General features: G+C 41.9%; 1 protein-coding gene across 1 annotated transcript in view; it reads left to right on the top strand.

Moving 5' to 3' along the window:
- The window catches only part of BACE2 (beta-secretase 2), a 51938-nt gene that overhangs the window by 24027 nt on the left and 5142 nt on the right, over window positions 1-22769 (top strand). The window contains exons 2-8 of the mRNA XM_021540335.3: window positions 2169-2257; window positions 9125-9341; window positions 11035-11163; window positions 12387-12521; window positions 15337-15438; window positions 19095-19244; window positions 20482-20650. Of these exons, the coding sequence (XP_021396010.3) occupies window positions 2169-2257; window positions 9125-9341; window positions 11035-11163; window positions 12387-12521; window positions 15337-15438; window positions 19095-19244; window positions 20482-20650 (991 nt within the window). The remainder of the gene's footprint in view (window positions 1-2168; window positions 2258-9124; window positions 9342-11034; window positions 11164-12386; window positions 12522-15336; window positions 15439-19094; window positions 19245-20481; window positions 20651-22769) is intronic.

The following is a 22769-nucleotide window of genomic DNA, read 5'->3' as shown; positions in this document are numbered from 1 at the left end:
AGGCTAAGGCAACACCTACATGTATTTATACAGCTGATCTATAGTGCCCATTACTCAAGCATCACAAACTACCTGGGAAAGGCTAATTAATTTAAGCCCTGCAGCACCCCTTTGAGGCAAATTTTGTCAGTCCTGATAGATGCAGGCACACGTTGTAGCTACTCTTCGTTGTTTATTTTTAATATGATTTCTGTGCCAGAGAAGGGGAAATGAATTCAGAAATGAATAGTTTGCACTTTGTTAGGTAGTTGAAAAAAAATGTTAGGCTTTTGACAGCATTGAAATGAAGTATGCAGCAAACTTTGGATTTTATTGCACAGCCTCAGAGGTTCTTATTTTCTTTTAAAGCCTCAGCTGCTGGAGCCAAGTGAACTTGTGGATGTCCTTTTGTTCTTAGATGTCTCTGTCTAGCTCATGTGGTTGCAAAATAAATTTTAATGTATTGTCTTTGCTTAATCTAAAATCTGGGATGCAGCTTGGCTAAGGTTGTTGGTTTGTTTCTCTTTAGTCTTAAAATTTCTGCAAGATTAGGGCTGGGAATACCAATGACAGAGTGTGCCTGCAGTTCAGAAGAGAGTCTCAGAAATTACTGTTTGGTTTTGTGTTCTTGTTTAAATTTCAGAGTTTCTCAGTCCCATACTATATTAAAAGGGTGAAACAAGGGTAACCATCACCTCCCCTCTCCTCTATGAACGAACCAAAGATGTTTTTAAACATTGACTCACACTTTTTGTCTATGTTCAGTCTTATTAGAGAAGAATTCAAGCACATCTTTTTCAAATGCTTTATCCTCCTTGGTGTTTACACTCATTTCTGACCTCAGCCCTTTTTCTCCACTTCCTTTGTCAACACCAAACTTGTTTCCCTGATCATTCTCTCTTGCCCTTCCCACATCCCCTCCTGTTGTAGATCCCAAGCTACATCACATCTTAAGGAGTGATGGGACTACCAAAGGGGCTGGTTTGAGCTGGCCTTAAGCCAACCAGATTTGGCCAACCAAATCTTCATGTTTCACTGATTCCCACAGGAAAATTCCTAATTCTTTAATATTTTTCTGGGGAGGTGTTTTAAACCAATCCGTTGTCGCCAAAGGAGGGAATCGCCCATCTCTGGTATCTGCTCCTACCATATCCATTGGAGTGGCTGGCTGATATGGCAGATTGTTATTTTTTCATGGTATCTGTGGGTGAGGAACCTGATCTGGTTTGCATCACAGCCCTGTGGCTTTGCCAGGGAGACCTGGGAAGCATCCAGCCAAGAGCAGGGGAGAAGTGTGACCAGTGCTGTTGATAGCAGTAGAGTCTCTGACTGATTTAAACTTGCATTTAATGTCTCTGTACCTAATGTGGTCTCCAAGTCTCCCTGAAGGAAGTGATCCTGCTTTTCCATCCTGCAGCTGTGATGGAGCAGCCTGGTTACCTAGCTAGATGGGGAAAGGAGGTGTCCCATTTTGTCCATGTTAAGGCAATTTTCAGCCTAAATCACCTTCCCAATCAACCAAACAAGTGGCTCCCTCTTAGGCCACCTTTCAATCATGGTGTTAATAAATCTGCCAACCTCATTTTTAAGGGTGGTAAAGGCTATGGGATGTTGCTGCTGCTCAGGATGAACTGGGCATTGCTCCTGTGTTTTCCAATCCATGAAGCAGCTTCATGGTTCTGCTTATCTCTGTCCACACCTGCACTCTGCCCCTACCTTGAAATCTCACAAGCTCGAAGACAAAGAGAGCTTTAAGCAGTCCATAATTCAACCTGTGTTCTGGACAGGTTGCCAAGACTCATGGGTTGGGCCAAAAGAAAATTGAGATGATCAGGAACTCATCTGCTGTGCAAATGTGGGCTTGGGCCAAAAAGAAAATTGAGATGATCAGGAATTCATCTGCTGTGCAAATATGGGCTTGGTGGGTTTTCCCCCTTCCAGGAACAGGAACAGGACTATTTTAAAGCATTTCAGCAGGATCAGCTGTTTTGGATGGGCTGCAGCATATCTTTCCCGAAAGTGACACTAAATTTGTTTCTCGGGGCAATGCTCACCATGATTTTAAAACTGAAGATAGTTTAGACAAAAACTGCAATGCTTTTTTCCCAATTTGTTTAATTGTTTAATTGGATATGCAAATCACCTCTCCTTTCTTTTCTTTTTTCTTTTTCTTTTTTTTTTTTTGACAGTTAAATATTCTGGTTGACACCGGGAGCAGCAATTTTGCTGTAGCAGGTGTGCCTGATCCTGATGTCACATCCTACTTCAATCCCGAGCTGTAAGTACCTGTTCTGCACCTGTGGTGGAAATTAGGGGGATTCTGGCTCCTACATGCAAGACAGGATGATAAGGCAGCTCCTGGGGCTCCTGTGACATCCCCTGGGAGTGGGATGTTGGTTGCCTGGTGGGAATTTTGGATTTCCTGATGCAAAACCCTGCCTGACACCATGAACAGCCCCACTGGTGGCAGCACAGCTGAGCTCTGAGTGAACATCAGCAGTACTAATTAGAACTGGAGAAAAGAGAAGATGATTACAGGGTAAAAATCATTTGCAAAATCACACCAATTTCAGCCCATTTCTTACCTGAATAGACGTGCAAGGAATTAAGTTTCAATATGCTTTGCCTTTGTTTGAAAACAAAAATTAAAAGCCGGTAATTGTATTGGTTACTTGGCATTTCATCCAGAAGCAAAATTACTTAGTGAAAACCTAATTTCTTGTTCAGTTTGGCCACAGGCCTCAATCAATCAGTGATCTGGACAGACCCTGATGAATCTGGTTATTTATAAAATACAGCTTGGTGGTTCTGGTGTTTGTCATGCACTAAATTTGCTGTGTTTAGCATAAGCTGACATTAATCACAGCCAAGCTTTGTCTGAATCACACTTCTTTTTTCCTTTCTGCCTTTCTCTAGTTTTAATTATTTCAGGTAAACATCTCCAAAATGCAGTGTCTATCTTTAGCTGAAGCATATGGATAAAAATACTAAGAGTGCTGGGAATCTGGGGAGTATCATCATTCTCACTATCTCACATGTGTTTTAACATGGGGTTTTACACATTTTTTCCCAGTAAGATGCACTGGAAATGGAGGGAAATCTATTATTTCCATGCTGCTTACTAGAGTAGCCTCACCTCCTGTCATATATTTAGATGTTTATGGAGATATTTCACATAATGCTGATATGATACAGGTCTGGAAAATCCAGAATTTGCACTTGGTATCTATTTCTACACTATTGCAGGGTTTTCCATGCCAGCTAGCTATTCCCTTCCATAGGCAGTGGCTGGAGAAAACTTAATTGCAAGAATTAAAATTTTGCACAAGCATTCTTTCTCCCTTGTCTCTTAGTTGATGTTATTGAGACTGGAAGGACAAGGCCTGTCTCATCAGAAACACAAACCATGAGAAACAGCAACAGCAGAGCTTGTGTGTGGAGAAAGGCTGAAATTGTGTGAAGGTTACAGCCTCTGATCAGTGTTCTCATGTGTTTAGAGAACTTTGATATAAGGTTAATAATGAAACCTTGAAGTCCAAGCCCTAAAGAGTTAGTTAAGTGTGCTTTGTAAAATTACTGAAAACAGAGCAATTGCAGCAAGAGTTTCTGGTTTGGGTTGCACTGATGGAGTCCTGCAGTGGGCTCAGAATACAAACATGAGCAGACTCCTGGGTACAGCGTGCTTCTTCCATTTTAAATATTTTAACTACATTTAAATAAATAAATTGGAAGGATCCTGGCCCCAGTGAAATTAGGTAGATCTTATAAAAATGCTGTCTGCAGAAAAGCTCTGCAGGTCACCTAGCACACATCCCAAATGAGCTGGGGCTGTCGCCAGGGCAGGTGAGCCATGGCTGAGCCCAGCCAAGTCCTGTAAACCTCTGGGGATGGAGAATCCCTGCTCTGTCCAGGCAGAGTGTTCCAGTGCCATACCACAGTCTCCTGGGGAGGAAATATTTCCTGTTGTCCAACCTGAACCTCAAAAAATGTAACTCGTGGTTGTGGCAGCTGCTCCCTTTGGTGTAGATCCCATGCAAATCTGAGTGTGCAGTCTGTCCTTCATGCAGGTTCTTGATGAAGACCTTCACAGACCACAGAATCACTGAGGTTGGAAAAGACATCCAAGACCATCAAGTCCAACTTAGGACTGGTCCCCACCTTGTCACCAGCCCAGAACACTGAGTGCCACATCCAGGCCTTCCTTGGACACCTCCAGGGGGGATGTCCACCACCTCGCTGGGCAGCCTGTTCAGTTTAATGACCATTTCCATGATGAAATTCCTCCTGGTGTCCAGCCTGAGCCTCTCAGAACAGTTTGGTGCTGTGTGCTCTCGTCCTGTTGCTGTTGCAAGGGAGAAGAGCCTGACCCTCACCTGGCTGCACCCTCCTGCCAGGGGCTTGTAAAGAGTGAGAAAGTCTCTCCTGAGCCTCCTTTTCTCCAGGCTGTGGAGTTTTTCTTCCACTCAAAAGCCCTGGGGCTCTGCTCTGCTCATCACGAGTCAATGGCTCCTTTGGACCCAGAGCTGCAGCCCATCTTCAGCCCACACCATAGCTGGTTTGTTCAGCCCCACATGCTCAGCTTCCAAACAGGAATGCCATGGCAGGTGGTGTCCAAAGCCTGGCTGAAGCCAAGATGTGCTACAGCCACTGTTCTCCTCATCTGTGCCTCCAGTCTCGATGTAGGAGGCAGTGAGGTTGGTCAGCTGTGGTATGCCTGTGAAATTCCTCGTTGTGTCTGTGACTGCGTGATTGTCCTTCACGTGCTTGGAAACAGATTCCAGGAGGTTTTATTTGAGACTTTTCCTGACTGGAGGTAAAGCCCAGCACCTCTACTTCCTTGGGTGCTGTTGCTTGTCTCTTTTTGAGACTGGCCTTAGGATAGACTTTTCCCAGCAATCAGAACATTTTTCCTTGGCACTGTGATTTAAATCCCATGGCAATTCAGCCCCACACAGCCACTCACTCACTCATCCACCAAAAGCCCAAACATTTCCCCCTTCTTCCCCCAGCTGTATATGAGCATGGCAGCATGGTGTGGGATATCCCTGGGGTCAGCCGGGGTCACCTGGCTGTGTCCCCTCCCAAATTCTCGTGCACACCAAGCCTGGCAGTGGTGGGGTGGGGTGAGATGGAGAAAAGGTCTCAGCTATGTGCAAGAGCTGCTCAGCAATAACAAAAACATCTCTATATTTCAGCTCTGTTTCCAGCACAAATTCAAAACACAGCCTGTGTTAGCTGCTGTGAAGAAAATTAACTCTATCCCCCAGCACAAACCAGGACACTTGGTTGTCATAATTTTGCAGGGATGGTAAACAGGGGCACTGATATCACATCAGCTGGATCTGTAAAATTACCCAAAAGCAACCTTTGCCCACGTGTAAATGAGAAAAACGACCTATGGGCACTTTTCTTCCTTCCTAGGAGGAACACTTAAGATTAGATAAAGGGATTTCCTCTCATCTGGTAATCACTCCTTCAGTTTTTCCCTATATTGCCATGGAGTGCTTCTGACATTTTAAACTGCAAGTTGAAGACAAGGGGAAAGAAAGATTAGTAATTTGTTAAATTCATGGGTTATGAGTTATAGATGTGTGCTTATTAGAATATTCATGTTGTGTTGGAGAGAGTGATGGGGCTTAATTTCCTGGTGCCACACTCTTAGTTTAATTTTATTCAGATGATCAAAATCAGAAATTGAATGCATGATTCTTTTTGGACTGAAACTGAGGGGGGTGCATGGGGAAGGCATTATCTTTGTTTCAAAGGACCCAGAGAGTGTGTTTTTCAGGAAGAGCCCTCCTGGAGCAATTCCAGAACTAACTTGTTGAATGATGTTGTGTATCATATAATCTATGTGATATAATCCTGCTGTTTAATTATCTGGCTCTTTCTTTACAACGTGAGTAAAGCTGTTACCACGCACTCTTTTACAACTTGGGCTTTTGAGTGGCTCTGACAAACCTTTGCTGTAAAAACTTCTGAGTTTGCTGTGATAATCATGCTCTATAAGTCACCACAATGTATAAGGTTTTGCAAAATTACCTGATTTGTCCTGAACTGAAAAGAAATCACGGTGTTTGTTTCTCTTGCTGTCGAAAATAACAAGTAGTTTTGTTGAGTACTCTACTTATGATAAAAGAGCTACTTAAACAGACATATAAAGGGAATTTTATACTTGAAACCAATGATCAGTGGTGGCTCTGCAGCAGTATGTAAATCTGACATGTTCAGGGCTTTCAGTATTCAGGAACAGTATCCAGTTTTATTTCAGTAAATAAATAAGGAGTACTACTGCCTCACCATCTGAAGCTTCAAAAGCAAGCTGCTCAAGAGTTGATCTTTCCAAGAGATAGGGAGGTAAGAGAGATATAGAAAATAAATTGAAGTAATACAACAAGTTCTATACCATCAAACAAAAGAAATATAGCAGCGTGTGTTGGTGCTTTTGCAGTGTGATCCTGTGAGGTTGGTTGTGTGCACTGTACAGGTTGTGGTTTGGGGTGAATGATAAACATTTTGTGGAAGCCCTGCAGATTAGATGGGACTTCTTGGTTAGAAATCAATAATTTCTGTTGTATTTTCATGTCTGCTTTGTCTTAAAGTTGTTTGGTGAGGTCGCTGTTACATGTGGTGGATTTGCTGTTGCCATGTTGAGCTTGCCTGCAAAGGGATTGTGACATGAGAAAATAAGATTTTGGTTGTGTTTTGTCCTATGCTGTGTGCTGGTAATGAGGATTAACTCTGCAAGAGAAAATGACCCCATTGCTGGTTTGCTCAGCTGGGGCTCGAGATCCATTTGAGGTTTGAGGACCAGGGTTCTGGTGGCTGCTTTGGAGAGAAAATAGAAATGGAAGGAGAGGGAGAAGGGAGTAGGATCACTACAGCACCATGATCCCTTATCCCTTGCCAGAGGAATTATTATTATTATAACCAGAGCCCTTATTCCTTGCCTCTGGCTAAGATACACTTTGTCCTGCTGGAAGAGGTGAATTTCTTCTTTTCTCATCACAGCCAAAACAGCTTGTTTGTAATTTTCTTTTCTGTGCTGTGTGTTTGTTTTAAAGCACTCGGCCCATGAATTACAAGTCTCTAGTTTTAAACTCTAAAGTTTTCTTCCTTTAGATCAGTGAGGTAGAAAGGTGAAAAAAACAAGAGTGTCTGATCACCTGCAAGAGGATGGGGAAGTGGTTTTGCAGAACAGAACAATTTACTGCAAGATCTCTTCCCATGTTACCAATTTTCCTCCTTGAAGGAACTAATAAAGTCTCCTCCTCCTCAATATGACATTTGTGAACTTTGCAAATGAGATGAGTGACTTCAGATCCATTTCTACAGGTGGGGAAGCTGAGGCACAAATGGTGAGGAAGGGACTTAACTTTCCACAGGACAGGTCACCAGCTGTGCTGGAAAATGAATCCAGTCTTTCTGTGTCCTGGTCCACAGCTCTTCCTGCTCCTGGAAGAAGAGTTCTGTGCTGCTGTTCTAGTCATGCACTGCTTGTATCTGCAGATTTTTTTCACTTTATTCTCCCAGCACTCAATTTTCTCTCTGATTTCAGATGTTTACTGCTGCTCAGCCTGACACTTTCCTACATGAAGAAAAGTATTCTCCCTTTCGTTTCCTGTCCCCCAGTTTCCATTATGCTGCTAATTATTCAGACTCTATTTTGATTTATAAAATGTCCTGCCAGTGTCACAGAGGTGCTCTGGAGACCCTGCCTGAGCAGAGATGTTCCTTTGTGTAAGTGTCATACAAATGCAGAATTACACAGGAGCAGTGGAAGTGATCAGATGCAGGAAATAGCAGTATCTCCAGAACTCCTGTGCTTTTAAATATTATCTCACGTATTTCTGCTGCCTTGGATGTTAACCCTTGAAGGGTGAGGCCTTGAGGGTGTCAAGAACTGCTTTAGAGTTAGAGCCTGGCCTCCCTCCCATGGAAGAGTCAGCTGCATGGTCCATATGGCCAAAGTGTCCCTCAGGAGAAAGTGTTTGAATTATGGGACTTGGCCATGTTGCCATCCGAAGGTTGTTCCTCATAATAATGAAAATTACCCAAATTCATGCTGGTGAGCTCAGGCACAGGGCCTGTGAAGCCATGTCATGTGGCTGTTAGATTAAGGCTGGATTGATCAAAGTATCTGCAGCTGATAAACCCTTGCCCTCTCTGTTGTCATACACACATGTAAAGACACTGTTATAAATTTATTTTATGCTTTGTCTCCTCCCCCCCCTTAATTTACTTTCCAAAAAGCTGTGAAAAGTCTCTTGAGAGGAACTGAGTGTAGTCATCTGCCTCTCCAAAAGAGGAAGCTGTGTGCCAAGGAGAGGATCCAAAGTAAATTGTGAGGGATCTAGAACTTCTGAAGCTCTTCAGTACAGGTGTTGGTGGGATATGATAGCAATACTTATGGATTACAGGTCTTTAAAATGAAAAATCTATTTAAGCTTTTACTTTTTTTAAAAAAGCCTTTTAAACAGGATTCAGTTCCTTCTTTTGTTTGCTATACTCAACTGCTCCTTTGCTTCCCTGGTCCAGAAAAAAAATAGTTCCTTTTCTCCTCCAAGTCAGTGAATCATTTGTTGATGATATCAAATTCTACTTACTTCCTCAGAGACAGGTCAAACTGCAGGTTTAGGAAACCTCTGTCTTACTGCTGATACTCACAATAATATTCCAATTTAGCAAAAAAGGATCTTTTAGGAATATTAATGAGGTATTAGTCTACAGCTATTCAGTTAGCTTTGCATTTCAATTTTAGATTTGAATTCAGCAGCTTTCATTTCCTAGTGCAATTTAATACATTTTTTCTCCAGATAAAGGAGTGTTGCTCCTATGGACCAGTCTGAGTCAGGGACACTGCACTAGGTGACATAATACCATAGATTATTTGTTTTTTTTAAAAAAAAAAACACATTGTGAAGATCTGATTTATTGATGGCTTCTGGATAAAAAAACAGGCTTTGAGTTTTGGGGTTTTTTAATTTCTGCTTTTTCCTGATTTTACGAGCAGTATAAATACATATTTTGCATACTTATTTTCCCTTTTTTTTCCCTCTCTGAGCAAAATTGAGTTGGAATATATTCTGTTGTCTTTCATTATAAGTGAGCAGTCTGTGTATCAATGTGTCCTTTCCTTTTCAAGGTCAAGCACATACAGATCTGAAGGGATTGAGGTGACAGTGAAGTACAGCCAAGGCAGCTGGACTGGAGTGCTGGGCACAGATGTCATCACCATGCCCAAAGGACTCTATGGCAGCTACACCATCAACATTGCCACCATCCTGGAGTCAGAGAACTTCTTCCTGCCAGGGGTGAAATGGCACGGGATCCTGGGTCTTGCCTACAATGCCTTAGCCAAGGTAAACCATCCCTTCCCCCCTGATGGTCTTTCACAAGGATGATAAATAGAAATCTGTTAAAATCAAGCCAGCAGATGATCTGTCAGCATTAGGCTCCACCCTTCCAGCCACTCCTTCCTACAGATCTTCTGTCTTTGTTCCAGAAAGAATAAATTGGGTTGTGGTGGTAGCTCAGTCCCATGTGAGGATTTTGGCTTTTCTGGTGATGGAAATGCTGGTTTAACTCCTGTGGGATGAATAAGCTTTTACAAAGCTTTTAGTGGCTGTGGGATGTATGTTGAGGGAGGTATTAGAGCTCTGAGGATACTTCTCAAAACTGGTCGCAGGCAAAGTCCTCAGCAGTTCATTCTAGGACATTCTACATTCATCAAATAAAAGTTGAGGTGGATGGATAATTTCAGAACAAACGTTAGCTACAGTATTTCCAGGATCACAGAACCAAGCACATCCTGCTCCTCTGGAGGCAGGAAATTCAGGTAGAAGATTCAATTAAAACCTGAAATTTATAACCCAAAATGTATAACCTTAAAATCTAAAACTGAAAACGTGATTGGGAAAAGTACAAAGTTACAATTTTCAGCCTTCACATCCCAAAGTGAGTTCTACCTAGACAGAACAAAAGATTTCAGAACTGCCTCTGGAGAGTTGTGTGAGAGTTGGGAAGGGGAGGGGAGGGGAAGGGAAGGGAAGGGAAGGGAAGGGAAGGGAAGGGAAGGGAAGGGAAGGGAAGGGAAGGGAAGGGAAGGGAAGGGAAGGGAAGGGAAGGGAGAAGAGAGAAGAGAGAAGAGAGAAGAGAAGAGAAGAGAAGAGAAGAGAAGAGAAGAGAAGAGAAGAGAAGAGAAGAGAAGAGAAGAGAAGAGAAGAGAAGAGAAGAGAAGAGAAGAGGAGAAGAGGAGAAGAGGAGAAGAGGAGAAGAGAAGAGAAGAGGAGAAAGAAGAAGCTGTTCTCAAACTCTCCTTGGGGCAGAGTACTCAGGGCATTTCCTCTTCCCTTCTTCCAAGCATTTCAGGGTTTTTGGCTTCTGAGGCTGCTCTGGGCTTTGTGTAGTGAGAGCATTTGGCCCCTCTGACCTCCATGCACACAAATCTGAATTATAGGGAAGTTGCAACACTCCAGTGACTGCAAAGGAAAACCTGCAGTGGCAGGAAGAACCTGGCCAGTACCCAGCTGGAAAGAGCATCCTTGGGTATGAAGTTCTTTAAGAAAAACTAGAGAAAATTTGGGCCACTCAACTCAAAGTTTGTTACAATTCAACAGTGCTGAAAAACTGAAAATCTTGACTTTAAAATTCTGCTTTTTAACTATGGAAAGCTGTGAAAGGCAAGTTACCTTTGAGTGTTCTAATAACACTTTTCCAAACAGAAATTATCAGTGAGAGTTTCTGCCTGAAACTGGTGCTTGAGTTTGGAAACTGCAATGGAAAATTGCTCCTGTGTTTTAGGGATTAGGTGGCAGCAGCGCTGACAGTGGCCAAGAGTAAAAATGTTTTTAAAAACAGCAGAAACAGAAAAATGACAGATATTGGGATTTTAATGGCTTATTATGTCTAGAACTTTCATCAGCTGCTTGTCAGAAATTCAATTTACTCATGAAAAGTAGTCTTGTTTTAATTATTTACTGATTTCTGCAAAGAAACTTTCTAATGAACCCTTCAATTCTTTTTTTTTCTTCGTTTGTTTTTTGTTTTTTCAAGCCTTCCAGTTCTGTGGAGACATTCTTTGATTCCCTTGTGAGGCAGGCAAAGATCCCCAACATTTTCTCCCTGCAGATGTGTGGTGCTGGACTCCCTGTTTCTGGAAGTGGTACCAACGGAGGTAGTCTTGTGGGTATCTGTCAATAAGAGAGGGAAAATGTATCTTTGTTCATCTCTCTCCCTCTTTTCTCTGACTATCCTGCTTCTGCCAAATTTAGTGTTTAAATATATTTTCGTATTCTAAATATGTTTTCTATTTTTTTTAAAGAAAAGCTGAGCCCTTAGGCAAAATTTGAGTGTTATTTATTTTCATTCTCAATTCTTTTTTTTTTTCTCTCTCAAGTTTGAGTAAACTTTTCATCTTTTAACAAAGAAAAACATGGATGTTGTGGTGTTTCCTCAGGGCAGATTCTGCTATATTTCTCAAACTGAGTAGTCCCTTATTCAGCTGATAAATTTGTTCAATTTCATCAAAATGCTACAGTATATTTTTTATGTGATGTGAAAAGGGGGAGAGGAATCAAGGGTCTTTTTTTTTTTTTAACAACATATTAAAGGGAAAAAATCTGTAGATCAGATCTCCTGCTTTCTGTTACTTTGGGAAATCTTTCCATCATCCTTAGTGGGACCATGAATAGGCCCTTTATGCATCTGGAATTGGGAGATGGAATGACTGTTCCCAAATGGTGCTGAAATAAACATCTCAGCACAGGAGCTGACCCCAAATACTCACTTTGAGGAGAATTCACATATTGTAAATGTTTTTCATATAATTCAAGACCAAGAAAGAACTTTCTTAGGTTTAGCTCAGAGTCAGAGAGTCCACAAATGCTCCCGGCCATCCTCAGCCTAGGTTTTGATGGAAGCTAAGAGTGATAGCAGTGGCAGGATGGGATTCCATTTCAGATGTGTGTAAGAATAAATGAAATTTTCTTGGACAGTATTAAAGCTTTTCTGATCTGATAAAACAAATTTTTCACATGTAAGTTTATTATTCTGTCCCATTTTTATACACTGCCTAGATTTAACCACAGAAGAGACTGTTTTTAAAATTAAAACAGTGGAGTTTTCATAATAGAATCAGTGTGAGGTTGTAGATGAAAAAAAATGCTGATAATTTGGCCCAGTATGGGAATTCTGCTTGAAGCACAATCTGTTTAATGTCTAGTTGTTTCATACTGCTCTATTATTGACAGAGAACTTGACAGTAAAATCCTAACAAATCGTCCTAAATTAAAACTTGGATGCCCCTGAGTATCATAATTAAATATCTCCATTTTTGTGTTCCCTTGCCCCAAAATGAAACAGGTGGGGTTTTCAAGTATGTGACTTTTTTTTCTCCTCTCCCTTAGGTGCTGGGTGGAATTGAGCCAAGCCTGTACACGGGGGATATCTGGTACACACCCATCAAAGAGGAGTGGTACTACCAGGTGGAAATCCTCAAACTGGAGGTGGGGGGACAGAACCTCCAGCTGGACTGCAGAGAGGTATTGGCCCTTCTGTGTTCCTGTCTGTGAAATGCAAGTTTGGCTGAGAAAAAACAAAACAAAACAAAAACCTGCTTGGTCAGTTCTGTCTTGGCAAGCAGATGTGCATTGCAGTGTCCTGAAAATTGAATTAAAGCAATTCTGGTCAGACAAAGGAAATGGGAGGGTTTGGGTTGACCCCTGTAGGGCTGCCTAAGCTCACAGCTCATGATGGCAGTGGACAGTGTCACTCTGGGTTGCTTCCTAAAGTTCTCATCCTAGGCTTCCTTTTTTTATTTTATGTTCTTGCAATCAACTTTTGCTCTCTTGTGGTTGGCAGTTATTATTCCTGATGGATAAACTTTCTGTTCCTATTCTGTTTCTATTAAGAATAATGTTCTGCTGTATCTAGATCAGTCTAATGAGACTGTGCTGTTGCAATTTTTATTCCAAAGGCATTTCAATTTTTTTTTTTTTTGTGGAGGATATATGTGTATGTGTGTGCTTTATCTCTTTCTTACCCTTGCTTGTTGGTATTCATGCTTTGATTTTAGTTCTGTATTTTTTATGCCCCAATTTCTTTAGACATCCTAATTTCATTCTACTCTGATGCTCTTAGTTGGAGATCAATGGGATGCGATAAGCTTAACGCTTTTATATTTCATATAAATTAAGTGAAATTCATGATTCCAGTATAACATGTGCATAAATATTATATTTCCATGCAAAATATTGAAATCATATTGCCTTATCAATTATTTAAAATGAGTCACAGCATCTTTCAACTCAATAAGCAGAACAAGGTCTATTTAAATGCTTCTACTGTGCTGTTAGGAAAGCAAAACCACTGGTCCTTTAAAACAAATGTTTGCTTTTCTTTCTTGCCTTAAAAAACCAGGCAACATGTTTTTGAAGGGGAGCCCTTCAGTGGTTTAATACATGCTGTTGCCAGAAAACAGCTCACTGAAAAATTCAGTGGTGTGTCAGGAAAGTTTCCTGTAATTGTTGCTCTTTTCTGAGCCAGGGGTTGCTTTCACTGGTGCAGGAGGATCAAGCCTTCCTGGATCAAAGGAGACCTTCCCACAGGAATTCCACAGAATTTGGGAGGAAAAGCAGTAAACCAGGAGCAGCACAATGCAAGTTTGGCTGGTCAGGAGCTGGCAGAGGATGCATGATTCACTCTAGGATGAGGAGCTGTGTGCCCTCTCTCCTCTCTGTTGTTTTCTAGGAAATTGAACATTTTTTCCACAGCTTTTACCAGGGACTGCTCCTTTCCTTGCTGGGGAAAACTCGTCCTGTTGCTTCAATGCTGGGAATGTGTCCAGAGCTCCAGCACAGCTGTGGCTCCGAGCCTGGCAGCAGGGCTGGGAGGAGTCCTGAGCTGCCAGAAGTGCATTTTTCAACTGGTAAATATTAACCAGGGAAGCCAAGAAGGCAAAACCAGGTGCTGAGTGATGTGAACCATCCCACTACTCCCGGATTTTTGCACAGGTTTATATATCATTGGTCAACCCTTTTAACTACTTTTTTTTTCCCCAAGGGTGGCATCCCAGGATGACAGTGATTGTGTATTTTGTGGTGCAAATCTGTTCAAACGGACTCCAAAATGCCTTGGCATTTCTTTCCACTCTTTAGAAGTATTTCTGAGTGTGGAATAAATGGTTTCCTGTTTGCTTTTCTCTCAGCTCTGTGTGGCAACCCCATAGCATCTCTTTAAAAAAATGTGGAAATAACTTTCAAAAGTTACTTTTTCTTACTTTTTTGGTGGGTTTTATTTTTGTCAATGCCCTAAAGGGACTCCATGTGACTTGCTAACATCCAAACCAGTGTATTTTAAATTCACTTGCTGTTTGACCTCTTCCTAAGTAGCTTAGGCTGTATATCATCCTGTGTCTTATGATTATGCCATAAACATGTCACAGCTCAGTTATATTAATCCTGCTGCCTAAGCTGGCAGCAAAATTAGTTAATGCAAATATCTGCCACTGCTACTTGCCTTTTTTTCTCCACCCCCCCTACAGTTAATCATAGTTTTTAAAGAGTTCATGAAAAACGATTTACCCTTTTAAAAGTTTATACCTCATTGACTGTATCTGAAGTTTGCTGAAATCTCTTTATTTTAGGGTTGAACTTTTAGTAATAAGAGAGCTGTTTGCTATGGGTGGCTTTTTTTGGGGGCAGATTTTAAGGCAGCAAGATTGAAACTTCAAAATTGAAATTTTGTACTTGTTTGTTTTTTTTTGTGTGTGTGTGTGTGTGTGTGTTTTAGGGATTTTCAGCAGTGAAGGGATAAAGTGTGACATTTGTACTCTTGAGCCAGTACAGACATGTAATAAGGCCTAATTTTTTCTGCTTATTCATATATTGGATATGCCAGCCATTAAAACAGGCTGCTGTGTTTAAAGTAGAGTTGTTCTCATGCCAGTAGAGACCTTGATTAGAACTTAGAAGCTGCTTCAGGGTATTCAACACCTCTCTACTGAATATTAAAGTGCTTTTGCCCCCTCTGAGAGGGGCCAGAATTCACTTTTTTACAGCACCGTGACCATTTACACCAGCTGTGGTGACACAGTAATTTCCTGACCTGTGCAGATAAACCCATTCTTTCGTCTAGGCTGATAGTATCTTGCTTTTTTTTTCTTTTTTTTTTTTCTCTCAGATTTCGCTGGAATTGAAGCTGTCAGCTGGAGAGGGCTGCTGACAAGTGTGACATGCAGTTCTGGGAAGGCAGCTGCCAAAAAGGAGCAGCTTTGTTCTGCTCAGGAGACAGTGGGATCTGCATTACAGTAACTCCAGCATACAACTTCTCTCTTTTTTTTCTTTCTCCCCTCCCCAGTACAATGCTGATAAAGCCATAGTAGACAGTGGAACCACTCTCCTTCGACTGCCAGAGAAAGTCTTCAGTGCTGTGGTGCAGGCAATAGCTCGCACGTCCCTGGTAAGAAAATGCCATGAAACCTGCTCAGAAATGTGAAATTCCTGTTCAGGGATCACAGGGTCTTTGAAAGGAGTGTCATCTCTGCTGCCTGCCTTACAAGTCGTAGGTTTTTCACCCGGGGGGGAGCAGAACCTTCCTGGTCTAGCCCTGTTAATAAGGGAGAAATGACTGATGGAAAGGAAGAGGGGAGGGAAAAGGGGGGCCACAAGTGCAGGCAAGAAGTGTATGTATGGAAATGCATCAGAAATAAGGCAGAAATGGTGTCTTTTATTCTAAACATCTCAGAAACACAGACATAATCCCTGTTGCTCTGATTCAAAGTATTAAGAGTGCAAAAATCAGTCTTTTCATTCTAAACAGAGTGTTTATAAAGTAGGAGAACCTGCTGCTGCAAGCAGTTCCTTTCCAAGCATAATTCTTAGTGCTGTCTAGAATAAATGCCATTCATTAGGGTTATTCATATCAATAAAGCTGCTTTTGACCTTCATTATTGAATTATTTATGTTCCAAAGCATCTTTCTTTGGAAACAGAGTGGGCTTTAGAAGTAGGGCATGGGGATGGTGGAGTTCTCTGTGTGCAGAGTGGCTGAAGCAGCATTTTCTGATTAATAAAAACTATTCACAAATTTTTTGTTCAATACAAGGAACAGCACCAAGAAGGTTAAAGAGGAGGAATAAACACCAGCTATTTCAGTGTGAACAAACTCGGTATTTTTGTCATGGACTCACAATCAGACAGTGGTTGTTGATGCAAATCACAGGAAACACAGTAAGCAGCTGCCCCAAAAGACAGTGTTTGCCTGTGTGCTGATAATTCAAGATTGAGATCCTTTTTCCTTCTTGATGGAGAGCAGAGATTTGGCATGAAGTGTTCTTCACTGCCTGCAGATGTCCAATATCTGAAATAAATGTACCAGTTACGAGTTCTTCTCTTTGCACAACACTTTGGTGTTGACTGGAACAATTTCAGTCCATGGGGGGAGAATTGAAAGAAGCCAGCCCAGGAGCTCTTGTAATGTCACCCTGTGGATAAGGAATCCTCCTAGGAAGTGGTCACAGTGATCCACACTCCCCTCTGATGCTGGTCAGGACATTTGAAGTGGGGCCTTCCACCTCACAAGGAAACAGTGGACAGATCAATAAGGTATTAGAGGGGAACCACTCACTCGGCTTAATGGGTTTTTTTTTCCTGTTCCTATTAAAAATGCATGAAGAAGCTTTTTTTTCTGAGTTCTTTTTAATCTCAAGGACCTTCCTGCTCTACACCTTTCTCTCCAGACACCCCAGAATTTACTTTGACAGCTCTAAACAAAGAAGATAGTCTGTTAAATAAGAAAGTAGTTACAGGGTGCAGGGATGGGATTCCAGCTGTGTAGGAGCAATGTCAGGAAAATGGATATTTTCAGCAATTGTACTGCAGCTCTGTGCTTCTGCCAGGAGATGTACCACTGAAAAAAAAATGATCTGCTGTAGTCAGACACACTTTCCTGACCACAGGTGAGCCAGGTTAACAAGTTCCTGCTCCTCATAGCTTGTTAAGAGCAGCCCAGCCAGATGTTATTTTCCCTCTCAGATAAACTGGGATAACTGTGTGTGACACGTTTCTTTATTCAGCTCAGTTCAAAAACAAGGCTGTGAGCTCTATGCTCTTTAGTGGTGCAGATAGTTTTTTAAACTTAAATTATTTGAACTGAAGGCTTTCAGGGAGCAGCTGTTATGATGCAGTTTGGTGTTGAAGGGTGGTGATTTTGGCAGATGGGCAGAAATGAGCCAGGGAGGGGGGGCACCTACTACACCTCACTGAGCTGAAGTCAGGACAGCAGGAATACAAAGTTAAGTTAGAAAGTTGAACGAAGGAAGGCTCAGACAATCCTAAAATCTTTATTTTTAATAGCCTTTTGGGTGTCATGCACTCAAATCTCCCACATGCATTGCTGCAGTGTGCAGAAGGAGGGGAAAGAAATGCAATGCATTAAGCAGTTTTTCTGGGAAATTAAAGCAGGCACTTAAAACAGAGCACTTCATAGGCTTGGCCTGACCTGGCTGAGTGGTACCTTGCAATTTTTCTCAGATCTGCTCTTCAAGACCAAAAGGAAAGAGGGAAAGCTGTGTTTCTCAGCAGGTTTGGCCTGGGACTCAGCTGTGAGAGAGGAGTGCTCTGCCCCGTGCTAAGGGATGCACTCCAGCATGAGCTGAGAGGTCAGGGTAAAAGGCTTGCTCATGGTGAGAAATCTCCCTGTTCACATGTGTCTGTGCTTGCTGGGGCCCAGGAACAGGGCAGAGCAGCTGGAAATGGGAAGAAGTCTCTGTGCAGCCCTGACAAACACTTCATTGGCAGGTGTGCGGCGAGGGTGAGTGCCTGTCACCTGTAAAATGTCACATTTTAATGAATGAGCTGATGCTTACAGAATAATCCATATCACAGATAAATACAAATGAGGAGAGTGCAGAGGCTGGGTTCCATCTTTTTCCTTCACCCAGATGGAAGCTTTGGCTGTGCAGCCTCAGATCAACCTCCTCCCTTCTGCTGCTTTCTGGGGGAACAGGAACCAGCCAAAATAATGCAGTAAAATGAGGAAGGGTTTTGCTCAGATCTGGCAGCAGGTCAGCTACAGGGAGCAGGGACATTGAGCAAGATGTTTGTCTTAGCCAAATGTTGTGGTTTGACACGGAAAAAGAATTTTTTTAGAAGGAAGAGGTTAATTTGGATATTGACTAATTGAAGGTGGACACGCCTCTGAGAACATAGAGGGGTTAAAAGCAGAATTCCTAAGAGAACTTCTCTCTTTGGTTCCAGTTAGCGTGTAGTGCAGCCTTTTATAGTAGTAGCTTAATAAAGTTTTTTTCCCTGTTATTAAGCTTAGGCCTGCTTTGCTCTGTTCTCAATTGCATTTCACAACATTCATATGAGAGATTGCATTTTCATAAAGGCACTGGCATTGTGCCAGTGTCAAACCGTAACACCAAACAAGCTCTGTAGGGGTTGGCTTTTCATTTTGTTAGTTCATGAATATATTACAAAATACTGATAATCAGATTTATTTCAAAAGCATGTCAGGTTGTACTGGTAGGGAGTGACAGGGCTTCAAAAGAGACAGAAGGTGGGTTTCTTTCCATTACAGCAAATGATTCCCACACATGCCAGGAGATTTTTGGCTTAGCCCTTGGCTTCAAAACTCTGAGTAAGGAGCTGTAGATGCATGAGCAACGGAGAGGACCTCATTATCTCATTATATACTCACGTGATTTGTGTTTTGGTTTGTGTTTTTTATAAAATGTAAAATGCAAAACCATTGGTGTTTGGTCAGAGGGGAGGGAGGGAGGCAGTAAAATCCCATTGTGGAAGTGATTGCTCAGGGAGGCCACGTGTTCACTGCAGTAAAGGAAATAATGGGACAGAAATGGGGAGGGAAGGGAGACATAAACTTGCTTTTGCCTCTTCCCCCTTCTCCAGGTCATGATGGGTCATGACACACCTTGGTTTGAGTGTTGGGCTTGGGTTTTTGCCTTGGTCCTTAAAGAAGCAGCTCAGATTTCTGTTCTTGAATTGCTCCATGGAAATGAAAGAAGGATCAAATAGTGGCAGTGATCATTCACAAAGATCTATCAGAATGGCTGTAATCTCTAAGCATAATTTTGTTTGCTTTGTTTTACAGATACAAGAATTCTCTTCTGAATTCTGGACTGGCACACAGCTTGCATGCTGGGATAGAACTGAAAAACCCTGGTCCTTATTTCCCAAACTCTCCATTTACCTGAGGGATGAGAACTCCAGTAGGTCGTTTCGGATCTCTATCCTACCACAGGTCTCAACCTTCTTTGTTTATTCATCTGTGCATTTATTTTTTATTTTACAAAGCACATGATCTTAAAAAATAGGAGCTATTTTTGGCAGTAACAGGGAACTGGCTTATTGCATGCAAAGGAAACCATTTTTAATCAGATTTTAAAAATCAATTTTTAAATAGGGAAAATAACAAACTTGTCAAGCCCAAAAGCAAAAAAAGAAAGGGACAAAGCACAGTTTCCCTCTCAGTGCAGTCCATCTAGCTGGGAATTATTTTTTTGCAATTTGTCAGGAAAAACAGGCAAGTTTCTATTTTGCTTTCATGAGCTTTGGCCACATCAGATGTCAATACAGAATGCCTCTGCTTGTTTTGATCTTCTCATTTTGGGAAGGGAATTGATTTGTTTCTCGTGGCATTTTGAGTTGGAGCACTTCTTCTGAATATGAAAATCTTGACAATGACCCTTTGTGAGCTCTTCACCAGTTTCTGTAACTCGACTGGTTTATCTTTTATTAATATTCCATCCATACCATTATATTTCAAATATAATGTGCCACTTTTGTTTTTCTTCTCTGGCTTCTCCTCCCACAGTAAGTTGCAATACAGGCTGGTATTGTCTAACATTACTAATACATTCTTTTACCTCAAGGGACAGGCAAGAGCAATGGAAAGAATGAACCTATTAAGTACATTTTAACTTTAAATATAGTAAAGCCTTATGATAAGCTTCTTCTGTATTGATCATGTAGCTTGGCAATCATTCATCTTCCCTGAGGAAAAAGGGGGTGAAATGTGACTTGAATTTATAAAATCTAGAACCTTGAAGCTGACACTGAATGCTCTCTGAATCAACTCCGTCGTAATAATTCTTTTAATAACTAATTATTCTCTAATTTGAGTTCATCTCCCAAGTCCTTCCTCAGCCATCCTTCCCTTATGGAAAATGTGGTAAAAAGTGAGAATCTTGAGAATTTGCTGTTGACCTGCATGTAGTGACTGACTGTGTTCAGATTCATTTTAGAATCCAGGAGCTTTACCTCTTTACCACCTGCCTGTTAGCTTTGACCAGTTTTAAATCATGTACAAAAATCTCTTTGCCCCTATCCATTCTCCATGTCCAGTGGAATTTGCATGCCTGGACTATAAGAATGAAAAAATCTGAAATTCTACCTGCTGTGAGGTGTTGCTTTTTACACTCTGGCTTCCAATTTTTTTTTATTTATTTTTATTTTTGTTTTTATTTTATTTTTAACAGCTTTATATTCAACCCATCCTTCTGATAGGAGATAATATGCAGTGCTACCGATTTGGTATCTCCTCCTCCACAAATGCTCTGGTCATTGGTGCTACAGTCATGGAAGGATTTTATGTCATCTTTGACAGAGCCCAGAGGAGAGTGGGCTTTGCAGTGAGTCCCTGTGCAGGTAAGAGGAAAATTTCTCAGGATTTGGGGAGCAAAGAAACTCAGAGAAACACCTTTGCCACTTATCTGTTGGCAGAAAATGTGGGTACTCCTGCAGTGTGAAAGGTGTATTTTAAAGACATTCCAAGTTGCTCACATTTCAAAGGAAAGGGGAAAAAAAAGAAAACCCAAAACTGTATTGCATTATTATTTGGCATGAAGTGAATCAGCCTCAGCTCTGGGTATCTGTGTTGGGTTCTTCCCTCTCACAGAGATGATTTTTCTGGGACATCTGTCTGTATGTGCAGTTTCCCCAACAGTTACATCAGATGAGTCCCTGTTTTTAATGCAGCTTCATTTTGGGCTCCTGGGTTCATTTTGGGTTCCTGCTCTGAGCTGTGCATAAATGGATTCTTCAACCAACTCTTGCAGTGTGCAGTGAAGTGCCTTACTCACACTTTTCTCTAAATGTAAAATTGAGCCCGTTCAACCCCTCAGAAATTTGCAAAGAAAGAGTTGAGGTGAAAATGGGACTCACATTAAGACTTACAGCATTTGTGCTAATTCTAAACAATTATTTTTCTCATTGTAAGCAGAAAGCCATTAATTTATTAACTGGGTGCTGAGGAGATGTGAAAAAGCTCATCATTTCTGGCTGATTTTACTGTGCTGGCTAAATGTCATGATTTTTCTTTTCTCACCAAGGGTGGCTAAAACCCAAAAGTTTTGGGGTTTCCTCCCCTTGTTGTTCAGACATTGCTTTGACATCACAAGAACCTCCAAGTGGGAGAGGAAGGGAAGGATATGCACCCATATTCAGGTCTCTGTCCCAAACAGGTCTCTGTGCCCTGAAAAAACGTTGTCTCACCTGAGGTTTGCATGAGGAAAGAACTGGAACTTGCAGTGCTTCTTTAAGGTCTTAGAGCAGGTAAAGGTAGTTAGGATTGGAGTGCTTAATGCAATCATAGGGGGGAAAAACAGAGATACGGGCTGGCTGAGTTATAGCTTTAGAGAAGTTTAAAAGCTTTTTTTTTTTTAATCTCTCCATTGTTAACCAGCTCAGACTTGTTGGCTGTGGGAGTCCAGGGCTTCCCTCTGGCTGCCCTGGAAGGTCTGGGACCCGGGCAGGGGTCAGGAACCCCCCTGGACAGAGCCCCCAGAGACACTGGCTGTGATCTCTGGCCATGGAAAAGAGTTTTCAATCTTACAGGGTGAATTACCAGCTCTGAGTGTTTGATAACAGTAATAATTAAGTGTGGCATGGGTGCAAAAGTAAAATTTTAGGATTCTAGATTAGGGGTTCAAAGGGGACAAGATGGAGGAAATTGGGTGTGCCTTGTCCTTTTTCTCCTTCTTCATGCCCTCCATGTGTCACTGTGGTGTTGGCATTTTTCTGTTGGTTCAGGCTGGGGACACACTGTCCAACGTAGGTGACAGATATTGGCACGTTATTGTAAATCCAGCCCAGGGAGTTTCTGGTATTTAATGTTTGTAACATCCCACTGAGGGCAGAGCCCCACACGCTGCCCTGCAGGACAGAGCTGGGCAGGGCAGCAGAACATGTTAGAGATAAACAGAATAAACAACCTGGAAACCAGCACAGACCAATTATAACTTCTTTGGCAGCGGGGCTGACAGACAGAGACTTTCTACAATCTCAGAATCATCAATACCTCAGATTCCGACAATTGGTTTTGAGCTCACTCCCAGAGAAAATCTGAATATTGATATGTGTGAGGTGCCAGGCAGTGATGAAAGACACATTTTGAATGCATCTGGCAGGAGAGTGTAGCTGGACAAATACTGCAGGCCAGGTTTTCCTGCCTTTCATTCTTCCTGGTGCCTCCTGACTGCGGCTGGAGCGAGCGTGGAGCTGCCTCCTGTCCTGTCCTGCTGCAGCCATCAGTGGAGGGGGAAGGGGCATCTGACAGAACACATGGACCTTGTGTGGTCAGCAGGGGACACGAGGCAGCTGCTGAGCATTAGAACTGCTTTGCCAGCCCTTCTTTGTTGAGAAGAATAATCTGAGAACCACAACAACAACAACACCTTGGTGTTAGTATTGCTACTTGCAAGCAGTTTGGCCACTTCACCTAGTTCTGCAGAGAGGAAGAACTAAGCTTGCTGAGCAGAGCTGCCAC

Source organism: Lonchura striata, chromosome 1, assembly GCF_050655825.1.
Source record: "Lonchura striata isolate lonStrDom1 chromosome 1, ASM5065582v1, whole genome shotgun sequence".
NCBI classification, from domain to species: domain Eukaryota; kingdom Metazoa; phylum Chordata; class Aves; order Passeriformes; family Estrildidae; genus Lonchura; species Lonchura striata.
This window is presented reverse-complemented; position numbering and strand designations above follow the sequence as displayed.